This window comes from Pseudopodoces humilis, chromosome 9 (assembly GCF_049639895.1).
Source record: "Pseudopodoces humilis isolate 2021_Gansu_Grassland_sample_001 chromosome 9, ASM4963989v1, whole genome shotgun sequence".
NCBI lineage: Eukaryota > Metazoa > Chordata > Aves > Passeriformes > Paridae > Pseudopodoces > Pseudopodoces humilis.
This window is the reverse complement of record NC_142208.1, coordinates 22,839,465-22,853,393: the sequence shown is the minus strand read 5'-3', so window position 1 is coordinate 22,853,393 and position 13,929 is coordinate 22,839,465. Positions and strand designations below refer to the sequence as shown.

The window sequence follows — 13,929 nt, the reverse complement described above, 5'->3', positions numbered from 1 at the left end:
AAGCCATGTTTACTTTGAGGATGAAATTATAGAGCAAAAGTGATCTCTGCAGAATGGCATCCAAATGCACTGAAGAAAGCAAGCTATGGCTATGGTATCTCACACAGAGACCTTCTTTGCCATAAAAACATCTTTGCTTAAAATCAGCATCAGCTCCCAAAACTGTAAGTCATCACAAAAAGAACTAAACAACAAAGAAATCAATCCTTCCAAAAACCTACTGAAAACAGAAGTTTATTAAAGAGAAAACAGGCTTGACTTTGTTAGAATCCCTTCATGACTGAAAGGGAAGTAACTGGCAGAAAGAAGGAAGGTGACCTGGGAGGTACTTGACTTGCCAAACTGTGCTGCTGCGTTTGTGGAACTGGTCCATACAATGCCACTCAACCAACAGATCTGCTCTCTGGATTTGGGCCAGTGGCAGAGACATTTAATTAAGCCACTGCACGAATGAGAAAGAACTAAAGAATATTATAGCAAAATGAAATTGGCTATGGCTCTGTAAAAGAAACACACCAAGATGAATCAGCTAGTAAATAAAGAGCAATAACTGAAAACCAACACTCCTGCCTTGAGAAGAAATCAGATAATGTATAAGAAACGAAGCGCTGAAGTTACATGACTAGATGAAAGCCTTAAACACTAATAAAAAATAACTGAAACATGGGTTAGACTGCTGTGCAAAGATGAAATATTGCAACCCAAGATAGAAATGCTTCTTTCCTTCTTTTTTGAAGGAAAATTCTCCTGGAATTCTCCTGTTAATATGGTGCTGGTCATAAGGTCTTTCCATTTCAATCCACCCACTTCCTCTGTTCAGGTGCCAGCTAATGCCAGAACCTTTCCACATCAAGATCTGTTGCTCCTAGCAAAGGAACTCTCCCTACCACAATACTGCAAGGTCGAGTGAAAAACAAGCAGTGGTAGCAGGTGGACTCTGAGTATCCACTCTAACTCTGTTACAACCACTGTGGCATTTCAGGAACTGTTCTGCTGTGCCAAAGTCCCTATGCAGTCAGAAAAGCATGCAACAAGAAACACATGAAATGACAAGAAGCGTCTGCTAGTTTTGCTACTTCTGTGAGGAGTGACAACAGATCACTAAAAAAGAACCAGAACAAACTCAGAATCCTCATCTAAAATCTGATTTCAGATTTTCAGCATCAGAATTTTTTTAGGCTACCATGCTACCATCTGAAAAGTGCCATGAACTAATTCTTCCAATTAGCTTGGATGCATACACTTCAGAAGTTTTCTTACATCATTTTAGTTAGAATTTGATCCACAATCTTGTCAAGCCTGTGTTACTATTTTAAAGTACTGATAAAATACATTTCCGAGTTTCTCTTTGAGCTTTGTTGCTTTTCTCTTATTAAAAAAGTAATTGTTGACTGTCTTATACTATCCTGTGATCTGAGCTCAGTCAGGCTGATGAGCAGTGACAGCATGTCAGAGGTCATTACCATTAAACACACCTCAGTGAACAACTCAATGGAGTTGTTATTCCAACAATGTAGTCCTCACAGGTGGTTTTAAGAATTAAAAAGGGAATGAACTCCAGACCACTGTGGGCTGTAACCTGCATGCCTGAGCAAATTCTGCTGCTCTGCACTGGCTGGCCATGAGCAGCTCCACATGGTCCCACAGTCCCAGGGGACTCATCCAACACAACAGTACTGCTGGAAGAAGCAACATCTGAACATTTATAGCCAACCCTTGTGGTTCATCTAGGAGAAGCTGGAAACAAGAAGGTGCTCGGTATTTCCAGCTCGAAGATTATCGCTTTAATAAGCCCATGGTCAAAGGAAACATGTCTGTGTTCTAAATGTAAATAAATATTTATCGTTTACATGCATATATGTGTGTATGTCTGTGTATTTATACATACACAGTCATCCACATAGGGATGGTCACATTCATATATAAGTGCATATACCTATAACGTTCATACAGATATCTGGATTTTAATACATATGCACATAGATTTTCTTGACCATTTCTTTTCATAAACAGCTTTTAAGCTTGCTCTTCCATTTTCACTCTGATTCATATTGGCAAGAAATGTATTCATATGTCTATTATGTCTGTACAGAGAGAGAAGGAAGAAAGTGTGTGTACAGATATAAATACATATTTTGCACACAGTCTCAGCTGACTGTAATCCGTAGATCACCACCTACACCACAAATACAGATTCATTTCTCTATCAGCACGTCCATTTTCACATATCCTGCATAAACAACATTGCAACATGACTAGGTCAGCAGCGTTTTGTCTTCTCTCCCCTTAAACAAACTGTTCACTGCTAAATTCCTTGCAGTCTGGTGGAACAATCCTGAAGGACTAGGTGGACTGCTTACAGCCACCCATTTTCTAACAAATATCTGAAAGGAGTCTTCTCCTCTGCCAAGGTTTTCAGTAAGTACAATTCTGTGAGTGCTGGTAATTTATGAGGAGCTATAGCTTCAGGGCCAGGATAAAAAGTATCCTACAACAAACAAGCACAGTCCAACTTGGCCTAAGTAAAATTACAAATGTTCCTTCAGAGTGCCCATGCACAGACTGGCACCAAGCATAACCATTTTATACACATCCACACATACTCTAAGTGCTCCTCCCAAATCCCCAGTCTCTCCTTTACAATCCCAAAAGCAGCCCTGGGAGAAGCAGCACCTTCCATTCTAGGAAAATGCATCACACAGGTGGCTCAAGTGGAACAAAAGTAGCTGCAAGATGGAAGGGTGAATGAAAGCACCAAGCAAGCAGTGTATGCTACAACAGCACAGAAAATACCTTAAAAAAAATCCTATTGCCTAGATCCATGCTACAAACTTACTCTCTGCTTATTAAAAGTGTTTCAGTGAAAAAAATAAAATTACTTTCAAAATTATGATGGGGCTGAATTTCAAACAAGGGAGAAATTCAGCCTATTAATCATTGAGTTAATCTATTTATTCACCTTGGAAAAATCCTGATCAGGAGAAAGTCCATTGAAAGAAAGCAGGGATTTAGCTGCCACCTTTCTCACTGAATAGGCAATCAGAAAATGCCCTTTGAACTCCGTGTTAATAAAATTCTCATTAAATGCAAGCCTGCACAATGTTATCTTGAAGAGGCTCATTAGTTTTAAAAAAAAAAAATTGTCTCAAAATGTGTTTATTTCCTTATAGGTGAGAAGGTGAGTTTTCAAACCACCAACTGCTGCACCTTCCTATTTCAACCCCACCAGTGCTGCAGCTATATCTTGCAGTCTATCACATCTCAATTATTTATGAAAGCCACAGAGACAAATCCACAGACAGAAATTATAATAACTATTATGAGATAGGACAGCAATCAGAATCATTCATTCCAGTTTGGTATGTAAGATTTTCAGACAGATAAGGATATTATTATTCTTTCTTCTTCAATTTTTCATTTTCCTTGAGTTGGACAGAAATTATAAATTATCTGTAAAAAGGAGAAAAGGCAGGAATAGCCTCCCTGTCTCTTAATATTCAAAAAGAATATTCATGACTGCTTTTTTGACTGGAGTAAGAACAACAAAACTCAGACTGTGCACTGGAGAATTTTTAGTCCAACTAAAAGGTACTGTTCATACCATAACAGGATACACAAAGCGGGAATCTCTCTGCAGCTGAGTTTAAAGGAGAACATGTCTAAGATCCTCTACATATTACTCATTCTGACTGTCTTTTTAAGCAATTAATCAGCAGAGCTCATCGGTCCAGCACTGTGGGGTACAAGCAGGACTGTTTTGGTGTCTCCTCAACGCTTACTCCTGTTACACAAACACACTGCAGCCTTGAAACTTCATAAACAACTCACCACTCCTCTCCTGGCAGAAATGCACATAAAAATGTACACTAGGATTTAGGACACTTGTTAAAGCCCACTGTGTGCATGCACAGGCAGATGCTTTTCCATTTCTAAAACCCACTAAAAGCCCTAGGATAAGGAAATTGCAATGTTTATTTATTTTAAATAGCTTGTGTAATGAGACCAAGATATAAAACCAAAGCATGACTTTGCACTGCACAGTTACAGCAAAAAGCACATAATCACTGCTCATAAAAACTTTACAGAATGATGAAGCAAGGTGAGGAAAAAATCCAGTGTGGATTTCTCTAAATTCATTTCTTTCATGGCAAAAGCATCCAAATAAGACACAGTATGCTAAGACCACTCTAAGGGAAAACCAAAGGGGCACAAACAAACAGGAAACCCAGATAATGGGGAACTAAGCTAGGTTCTAGTCCCAGTCACCACTTTGAATCATCACACTGCCAAATACCTTCACAAAAGCACACTACCTTTGGACTTACCTGCCTGCTATGAAATCTACTCAGCTAAAGAACCCTTCAAACATATTATTTTTACCACCAGAAGAAAAACAAACCAGAAGACAAAACCCTCCCTTCTTCGCTTTTTTTTTTCTTTTGAGTGCGAGGAAATGGGATAAATCATACAGACTAACTTCTCAGAATTCTAATCCCTCTCAAGGCCTTAAATCATCTGTAATTTAGACCTTTACTAATTTCACTGAATGAAGAGCAATCATTCATGAAATTTCAATATAGATGAGCAGTTGGGTGCAGCAGAGGAAAGCTCCCAGAAGTCCAGAAGAGAAAGAGACTAGAGGCTTCACTGATTCCAGACACCACCACATTCTGAACACGTCTGAAGGTATGTCATGGTGCAGGTTTTTTGGTTGCATCTTGTCTCAGCTGCATGATGATCTTCACAAAAGCAGTGGCAAAGCCAAGAGGAAATAAGCCCATGCAAAGACTTGGTTCCACAAAGCAGAGAGGTTTGTGCACAAACTCTGTGTGATCACTTGGTTAGAGCATTCCCAGAGCAGACACTTTGTGTCACGTTAAGTGACAGCAGTCAACAGCCACCTGTTCTGCTGCTTCCCTCCAAGAGCTCTACCAACCCACACATGTTCACTTACAGCTGTTTAAAAAAACCCAAAAATAAGCATAACAGCAAAATAAGTCTAGAATAATATATGAGGTTATCAAGCTTACAGACTTATTAAGGGAACCTTTAAGGTGGTTTACAGACACGTAAGATGTATATTGACTTGAAAAGTGCCCTCAGTAAGTTTGTCCTACACAATTTCTTTTGTAGTGAGAAAAATGATGAGTACTAGCAAGGAAACATTACTGAGTTACTTGGTGTTGCACAGACACAAAATGTCTGGGGTGACTAGGGAAGTGATAGACAGATTTTTTTTTCAGTGTAAGTACTTTTATGGTTTGTTTACAAGCCAGAGCTAAGAAGTCAATTTTCCCTCTCAGCATTCCTCCATTTTCCAATCAATCATATCCATAATCCTCTTGCCCAGTACCCAGCCTGATCAGTAGTAGCTACTTCAGGTGCCAGAAAAATAAATTATTGCCACTATGAAAGAATACATACCTAGATTTACACTCCTTAGACTTACAAGTAAAGCATAACTTCTCCCTTTCTGCCCTTGAACAGGAAGAGGAGGCTGAAGAGAACATTGAAATGTCCTTAAATAATCAGTTTTAAACACACACAAAAATCTTGCAATATTAAGAGGCCTCGAATCTACTCATTACAGCAGGCTTACAGACCCCTTCATAGCTTTGTGGAATTGCAATAGAATCACGCAACAGAAATCCATTAGGTTCACAACTGCTCTGCCAGCACAGCATTATTCTCTACTGTATAACTTCTCCGAAGAATGATGTGAGGATTAATTCATTACAGTTTGTGCTATGCTTTGAAAGCACTCGGTCTACAGAAGAGCTGAGAAAATTATTAGAGGACAATCAAATCCTGGTAACCATTCCTTTATGCTTATGAGCCCTGTTTAGAGCAACAATTTAGCCCAACAAATAGAACAAACTCAAAACAAAATTCATTAAAACAAATGTGAAACTGTCATTATAGAGATGTAGTCACACAGGAAATAAGAAACTTGAAAAGAGTATTTAATTTCCACTCCTTACCTAATATTGACTAATGCATGGGTCACCTTGCTTGCAGGCTCCTTCCATTGACCAGCATTGGTAGACAGCCTTAGAACTAAAAGAAGAAGACAGTTAGCAGTGCTGGCACAGAACTGGCAATTTCATAATTCAAAACATGGGAAAAAAAAAAAAATCTGCTTTGGCAAGATGGCAGTCCAGGAACCACATCAAAACAAAGGTCATCTCTGAGATTATGATCCAGGGTAGAAGTTCTTTTCAAAGCCCATCTAAGAAACATAAGGAACATGGAAGGGGTGAGTGGAACAGAATAATGACTCGGAAGCAGAGGGAATGGAAGAACCTGAGTCCTCCGAACTGCTTTCATTATCACAGACACAGTTAATTTTCCCAGAAACAGAGCAGCGTCCCAAGCCTAGAATAGCTTTTATTCCACACAGCTGTTCTCCTCCTGCTCCTGCTTACACAAGGTTCCATTTGAGCTGGACTGCATACTGCAGTTTAAACCCTCTCCAGCAATGAAGAATTCTTTACATGCCCATTTATCGAGAGTTGCAGAGGGGAATTACACACCAGCGTAAAGAAAAAACACTGCCTGCAGGAAGAAAGGTGGTGTTCTCTGGCACAGATGGTCTCTGACAGACTTAAGAGCAGATCTGAAAACATTCTGCAATAGGAAGAACTTCTAGGGAATCCAATTATTTTTTGCCAGTGTACCAAAAATATTTATTTAGGTCAAAATATGTACTGTTTTTATGATGGCACTTACTTGCACAGCTCTTGGTAAGCATCAAAACAATAACAGATCCTGTAGCAGATGTTTTGATTAATTTCCATATTGCCTGAACAAAGGGAATTTTCTATGAATTTATACATACAGGGTTTTCTGGAGGTTAGACTCCACAAGAAAGGTTCACCCTCAATTTAGAAGTGAAGGAACAGCTCACCAATCAAATTTAGGATCATCCAGAAATACAGATGCAACAAGTGAATACTTAAGCACGGTGGCTGCATACTTATGCCTGTAATTGAAGGACAGAAGCTTTCAGCCCTGCAGATCTGCAAAGTTCAGTTTCACAACAAGAGAAAAAAAACTAAGTCAATTACATTCCACCTCCACTACCAACACTTAAAGTTTTAAGCACATTAACAGAAAAACTGAAGGACCAAGTAGCTTTCTCATCTGCGCTAACAAATACCCCAAGGCTAGGGGACAGAAGGGTCACTATAGTCTCAGAGACAGCCCGACAGGGAAGCTATCAGGACACTTGGTAGCTTTCATCAGCTTGAGACGGTGCTACCTTCTCACTTTCTATTCTACCATTACATGTTACCTGCAGAAAAAAGTTGTCAGCTCTGAGTAACATTGTTTTATCAAACAATAGGTACTGTACTTGAGTATCTGAGGTAATATATTCAATTCAGGCATCTGCAAGAGAAATTCAATGGGGTTTACTCTACCTAGGAGGATGGCATTCATGTGATAAATTGTTTCAATAGCTAAGGTGTGCCTTTTGCAACCCAACTAAGGAAGTACTGGAGTACATTATTACTCTATTCCTCTTATCTTCAGCTTCCACAGGGGATGGATTTGAAAAAAACATTACCTAGTAAAAGCACCTCATCTTACTAGTTGCAACTCTTGGGAGTAGAAAATGGGTTAGCAAAAAATCACAGGCACTCAGAGGGCAGAAAAATGGCCAAGTGATCCCTTATGTAATGGCTGAAAACTGGGAAATTTATACAAAAGGGCAGTTTGTTTCTGCTTGCAGTTACAGAGGGCAGTCAGCTACTTTCATTTAGGTGAGAATGTCTCTCTCCCATGTCAGAAGAGGGCTGTGGAGAACTGTCTGCCCTTTAACTCTCCTTATACACTTATATTAACTCCTGTTGTTCTTAGGGTGATCCCACTGAGAAAGGAGCAGAGGGTGATGGAATGAAAGGTCCTTTTGGAATAAAGCAAACAAAGAACACAGCTTTTTTTCACAGCTTCAAGTATGCAGCACACCAGTGCTGCTGCAGCTACCCTGGGCTGCAGGTTCCTGTGTATAACACTGCCTGATTACGCCTCCATGCATTCCTTGCTCTTCTTTGTTCTTCTTCCCTGCTGGGTGTCACTTGGCTCCCTTCCCTCTCTCTTGAAGGATGGCAGCTTCTCCCTGTTTTGCCAGGGGGCACATTCTTCAGTCCAGCGACTCACTTGTCACTGCAAGCAGGTTTGTGAGGGCTGTTTTCTTGGTTGCTTTGGCAATGAGTGAAGTAGATGTGATTTGTCTAGCACAGCAAGCTTCTTGCTTTAAGTTTCTCAAATTCTTTTCCAAATTCTTATTTGCATTCAGTGCTTCTCTATGCTGGGTGGTTCTGCAGCATGCACCTGCTTTTTGACTTGAAATTGTCAAATGTAATAGAGGAAAACTACACAAAATGCAAGAAATACCACACTGTCACTCTATTGTGACAATAAATATGTATTTCCAATGTTAAGTGACAGAGGGAGGGGCAAGGAGCCTGTTCTTATTTTTTACTGACATTAAAAAAACCCATCATTTTAGTAAGTTTATCCCTCTCCCAATTCTTTACCAACATGCTCTAGTACACAAAACATGTTCACCCAGCATGGCACACATAAGTAGCAGGTAGACAGGAAACACCTGACACAAACATCCCTCTTCCACCACCCTCACTTCCAGGCAGCAGCAGTCCTGACAAGTCAGGAGGTACTCACCCATAGAATAAAGGTTGTCAAAATTCTGGTGCATCCGAATGATTTCATAATACAGTTCATCATAGCTGCTGGGAGTGGGCAGAAATGTGTCTCCGTAAGTGATGAACATGTTGAACAGGTTCACAACCTATACAAGTGAAAAGAAGTTGCAACAGGAACATTTATCCCAAATCTATTCTGCAACAGAAACAGTACAAATTATGTCCCAAACCTTCAAAGGAATAGCTTGCCATTACAACAGATAGTATTGCATTACTTCATTGCTTTATTTCTTATTTTTGTTATAGTACCAGGGAGACAGACTAGAAGCTTAAATACGGTTTTATCTAGGGCCAGAAAAATATATTTCTATTTTGCATACAAAGGACCACAGAACAAAAAAAGAACATTAACAAATCTGGAAAATTAAACTAGGCCTTTCCTCACACAGATTTCTTTATTTCAATGAGCCAACCCTATAGTGATTCCAAGCACAGTCCTTTCCGAACACCTAGTGAAACGAACCTGTGCTTCATGGCCTTGTTCTCATATCTCCCTAACAGGCCAGAAATCCTTTCTGGAACCCTTTCAGCATTACAATTCCTTCCTAATATTAATTCACAATTAAGTTGTTAACATAAGAGGATTTGTGCAAGGGTAAAGATGCTCACCATAAGAGCAAGGGTGAAGATGTTGTGCTTGGCCAGCAACACAGTCTCATTAGACATGAGGAACTTCAACAAGTTGATCAAAGCTAGGAGAAAATAATAAATATTTTTTAAATACTATAAAAAGCAAAATAATTCTCAACAAGTCACTTATATACAGATGCATTTACATTATCTAGTGTAAATTAAACCAAATGCCAGCTATTCACCTCAGAAATATATCAATTTACATGTAGGGTTTGGAGGTGCTTTTTGTTGCTAAAATACCCCGCTGAACAGGTAAGTGACAGCTATTTTACCTTCCCACATTTATTCTCCTTCACTGACTTCCCAATCAAATCTACTCAGGCTCAAGGTACATCTCTTGTTAACTCAGTCAGTTCATGGAGATTTCTCTGTTTGCTAGATCCTGGAGCGAACTTTGGGGCTGGAAAATCCAACTGTCTCGTTTCTGCTTCATATATCACCAACATGATGTATGCACAGTCAGCCCCAAACTGTCACTCTTGTTGATACACGCAGTTATAAAAAATAAAAAAGGTAAGAAAACCCCCACAGCACAGCTTTTCTGTAGCTCTGTGTCAATGCTGCTGCACTGGTAAAAAGAAGGATGTAGTACTTTATTGTGTCAGTTATCCAGGGCTGTGCTGTAAAGATTACAGATCTGGTTCACACTTGTCTTAAATAATGAAACAACAAAAGCTCCTGCTGTAACCACCCAGTATCAGTTAGTAACAGTGGTAATTAACAAAAAGGTTGGCTAAAAATGCTTTAATCAGACTCTACAATAAACAACTGCATTCCATGCACTTGAATAAAATCTAAAGTTTCTTATCTTTTTTTTTCCTAGCTGTTGAAATTTTCAGAAAACTAGTTTCTTCTGCATTATAGCTGCTCAGGAATGAAAGCTGATGCCTGACTAGAAGAGGTTCTTAATGTACTCTAAGTCAACACATTTCAAGACTTAAAACAACTGAATTAAGATGTCCTGAAAAGTCAATGCTGGAACACTGTACACACCTTTTTAAAAGGTTCTTAATTATCTACTAATTAGTATCTTCATCCAGCAGAACAATACCAGGCATTACTCCAATTTCTTGCAGGCACAAGTAGAACTTGTTAATCCTTTTTCCCCCCCCATCATTATACAAGTGTCACACACTATCCAGTAACAGGTGAGAAAATAAACTGTGATTTGGGAGAACTCCACAGTGAATGCAGAAAAGATCATTCAGCCCAAGGTACAGGCTATGAAAGAGGAAGAGATAAAGCATACGGAACAGGAATGAGGTATGGGCAGAATTTAGATATTCATCCCCTTCAAGATTACAAAGTATTCACAAAAGGTAAAATAAAAAAACCTACAGCAAAAATATGTAAATACACTGGTCAGATCTTGAATTAAACAAAACCACTCAGATCCTGAATGCAGTCCTGCAACTTCTACTTTACAATACCAGAAGTTCACCGTGAGTATCACAAGTTTATATATGCACACCAAAAGGGAAGCCTACAGCCCCAAGGTGGGTATTTTCTCATCTCAGGCAGAAGCTACTTCTGTTTAATCTTCCAGCCAGTGGCTAATGCTGAACTGCAAACCAGGAACGAACAAAATCCTCTGCAAACTCCAGACATGTATCTTTCAGAGCTATTCCAGGATTAACCATCAGCAATAGCATTTCTTCCTTCCATGTCAGCAGCTCACCTCATGAAGCAGATACATTAACACCTTTTCAATCCAGCCACATAACTTTCCATGCCATCATCAACCCATCATCAAACTCCTGGGACCAAAAGCAGAGTCTGGATTCCACAGTAACACAGCTCTGAAAATACCCCTCAGTTATTTTTCTGCAAAACAAACATTTCAAAACAAAGTAGCAGGTACAGATGGGCTCTCCACCAGAGCAAAGATCCACCTAAAAACAGGTTGCCAAGGTAACCAAACCTCCACAGCAAAAAAGTCTCCTGCAGTCAGTGCCTTGGACTGCAGACAGCTGCCCTGCATCTCTGTCATAGCAGCTCGTTAGCCATTTCTCCATCTCATAGTTACAAGCATGGTTTTACCTCCTTTCCAGCCACAAAAGTCCACAGGGCCACAGCTCATGACCAGGTGCTGCTGTTCAACTACCAGCAGCTTGGGTTTGGAAGTGGAAGAAAAGCAGCAGAGTTCTGGATTTCCTATGACAAGTTGTGAGAAGCCTCATGCTCTTTTTCTCTCACTCTCCCACAAGAGCCCTGCTGAACGGCCTTTGTCAGCCAGTCATGGCATAGCGTGACAAGAAGCCACCACCAAACAGCCAAAAACAAAATATGAACATGAAAGCTGTCTGTGATGAGGAGAAACTATTTTTAAAAGGATTGAGTGTATTTGTCCAGAGCACAAGCACTCACCAAATGACAAGAACAAGCATTCTACAATGGCCTGCTGCAATACTTCTCATAGACCACCCTGAAGCACTTATACTGCTCTATATTGGTGACAACACATTAAGGAGAACTTTCTCTGTTCTATCCCTACATTTGTTTCAGCCATTGTGATGAATCGGTTTAATTTTCCTGTTTCAGTTAGAAATAAGATTTTCTTCTTCTGCTCAAAATTTCAGTACTTATACCTGAACTGCACTGCATCATAGCCCACTCAAAACTACCTGTGCTGTCCATTCCCCAAGAAGTAGGAAAGAGAGGGATTTGCTTCACATGAAGAAGAAACTGAATGCTGGGCTCAGAGGCTGGTCAGAAGAACTGACCCATCAGAGGTTTATAGTCACTGTGTGCCCTGCACTGACTAATTTATCAACTGTTAGGAAACGGCACATTCCTAAAAAAAGTTTGCAGTGTTTCTAATTGGGATATACACTACATCAATGCTAAAAGAGCAACCAATCTTTTTCTGTAACAGCACATTCTGCAGCAGCCTCTACTCAAGTGTCTCTAAGGACCATGAACACTGTGGAACCTTTAAATCCCCCTGCTATGTCTCTGTAGTTTGTAAGGCAGACCCTGTACTGAAAATGAGGACAGCTATGCCCTGAAGTTTTCAGAACTAGCAACTTTTAGATCTGGCTTCATATGCCTAGTGCCCTTCAGCAACAATTATACACATAAAATAAACCTTTAAAGGAAAGTCCAACTGACTGCACACCCTTCTGCCCTTGAGCTCCAACAAAGCATTGATGCTACTATTCCTAAGCAATCTGAAGCCAAACCAGATGTCTCATATTTTTCCTGCTGCAATCAACTGTTCGCCTCTCATACCCCACCTGCAGGCTGCCCTCTCACACTAGCTAGGAAATTATCCCTTTTTTTCTTCTTCAACAGAGAAGCAGCTCAGTCTCCCAGCTGCACAGGCAGACAGCAATGTGATCCTTGCTTGGCTCAGCCACCTTATCCCAAATTATGCTCCAGGATTTAACAGCAATGGATGGTTTGGGTATGGTATCGGTTTCGACATTAACTGGAAAACAGCACCATTTTTGCAATACCCTCTAGAGAGCCTTTTTTTCCTCCCTAAAGATATTTGTTCTTGGCATTCATTAAGAGGACCTGAAACACCCACTGTGGTGAGTCTTGAAACATCCATAATTTCACAATACAACAGCGTCACCAGGACTTCTTTAGTAATAAAGGGAGAAGGCTGTAACTAAACAAGCAGCCACCAGTATGTTCACGCAAGTGACTGAGCTGAGTACACTGGCTGTGCTCCTTAAATCAACAAGAACACAGCTTTGGACACCTACGTTTACAGCCTCAAACCCAAGTAGACAATCATGCTGAATGAACAGAGAGCCATATGACAGGCTGTATGTGAAAACTGGTATACAGCAGGCTGGCTCCTGGGCAATTTTCTCTCCAAAGGATTATTATAGTGAAAGGATGAAAAGTGACATCACAGATATCCTCCCTACTTTTTAAACTGAAATGACTGCAGTGAAAGAACCTCTTGGCTCTTTTGCTGCACAGCTGCTTTTGAACACACTTTCCCTTATCAGCTTCTGTCTACCAAGGAGCAGCAGTACATGCCTGCTCAGTTATTTGCTGCCCTCCCTCAAGCCAGTCCTCTGTGAGAAGACTGTGGGCAGCCACCATCTCTCCTTTTTGTCTACCAGGAAGGAGGCAATTCCCGATACAGATGCCCTTCATTCCCCTACTTCCCCTATTCCTATTCACATAGCACTTACATTCTCTCCCTGTAAGCCTTGTTTCAAACAGAAATATATTCAGCCCCAGCTAAATTTGGATTCACACGAAGTTTTTTTGGTTTTTTTTAATGTCTCAGTGTTCCCTATTTGGATCATGTGTAATGCAACAGGACCACAGAGGTAAACCAAGAGAAAAGAGGGAAAAAAAAGTAGTAGTACCATCCCTTGGGCAAGTCAGAATGTAGCAAAGACTCTGCCAGGAGCATCAGTAGGCTCTGATGTGTTATTGCACAACAGAGCAGAAGAGAATAGCCCTGAGACGCTCATCAATGAGAGTCTGGATGGGTTGAGCACAGTACAGAGGCCTCTGTCACTGCATCTGCTGCACTTACAGGCCGAGAACCTTCTAATGGTGCATATAATGGCCCTCAAGAAAGGAGCAAGGGAGAGAGAGA

The 13,929-nt window shown here is 40.3% G+C and overlaps 1 protein-coding gene across 4 annotated transcripts in view; it reads right to left on the bottom strand.

Annotated features, from left to right (window-relative positions):
• ARMH3 (armadillo like helical domain containing 3) overlaps positions 1-13,929 on the bottom strand; it is a 122,554-nt gene that overhangs the window by 62,389 nt on the left and 46,236 nt on the right. For all 4 annotated transcript variants that reach the window (XM_088059899.1, XM_014250483.2, XM_088059900.1 and 1 more), the window contains 3 exons: positions 9,336-9,418; positions 8,686-8,812; positions 5,982-6,057 (listed from right to left, as the gene is read on the bottom strand). In XM_088059899.1, the coding sequence (XP_087916025.1) occupies positions 5,982-6,057; positions 8,686-8,812; positions 9,336-9,418 (286 nt within the window). The remainder of the gene's footprint in view (positions 1-5,981; positions 6,058-8,685; positions 8,813-9,335; positions 9,419-13,929) is intronic.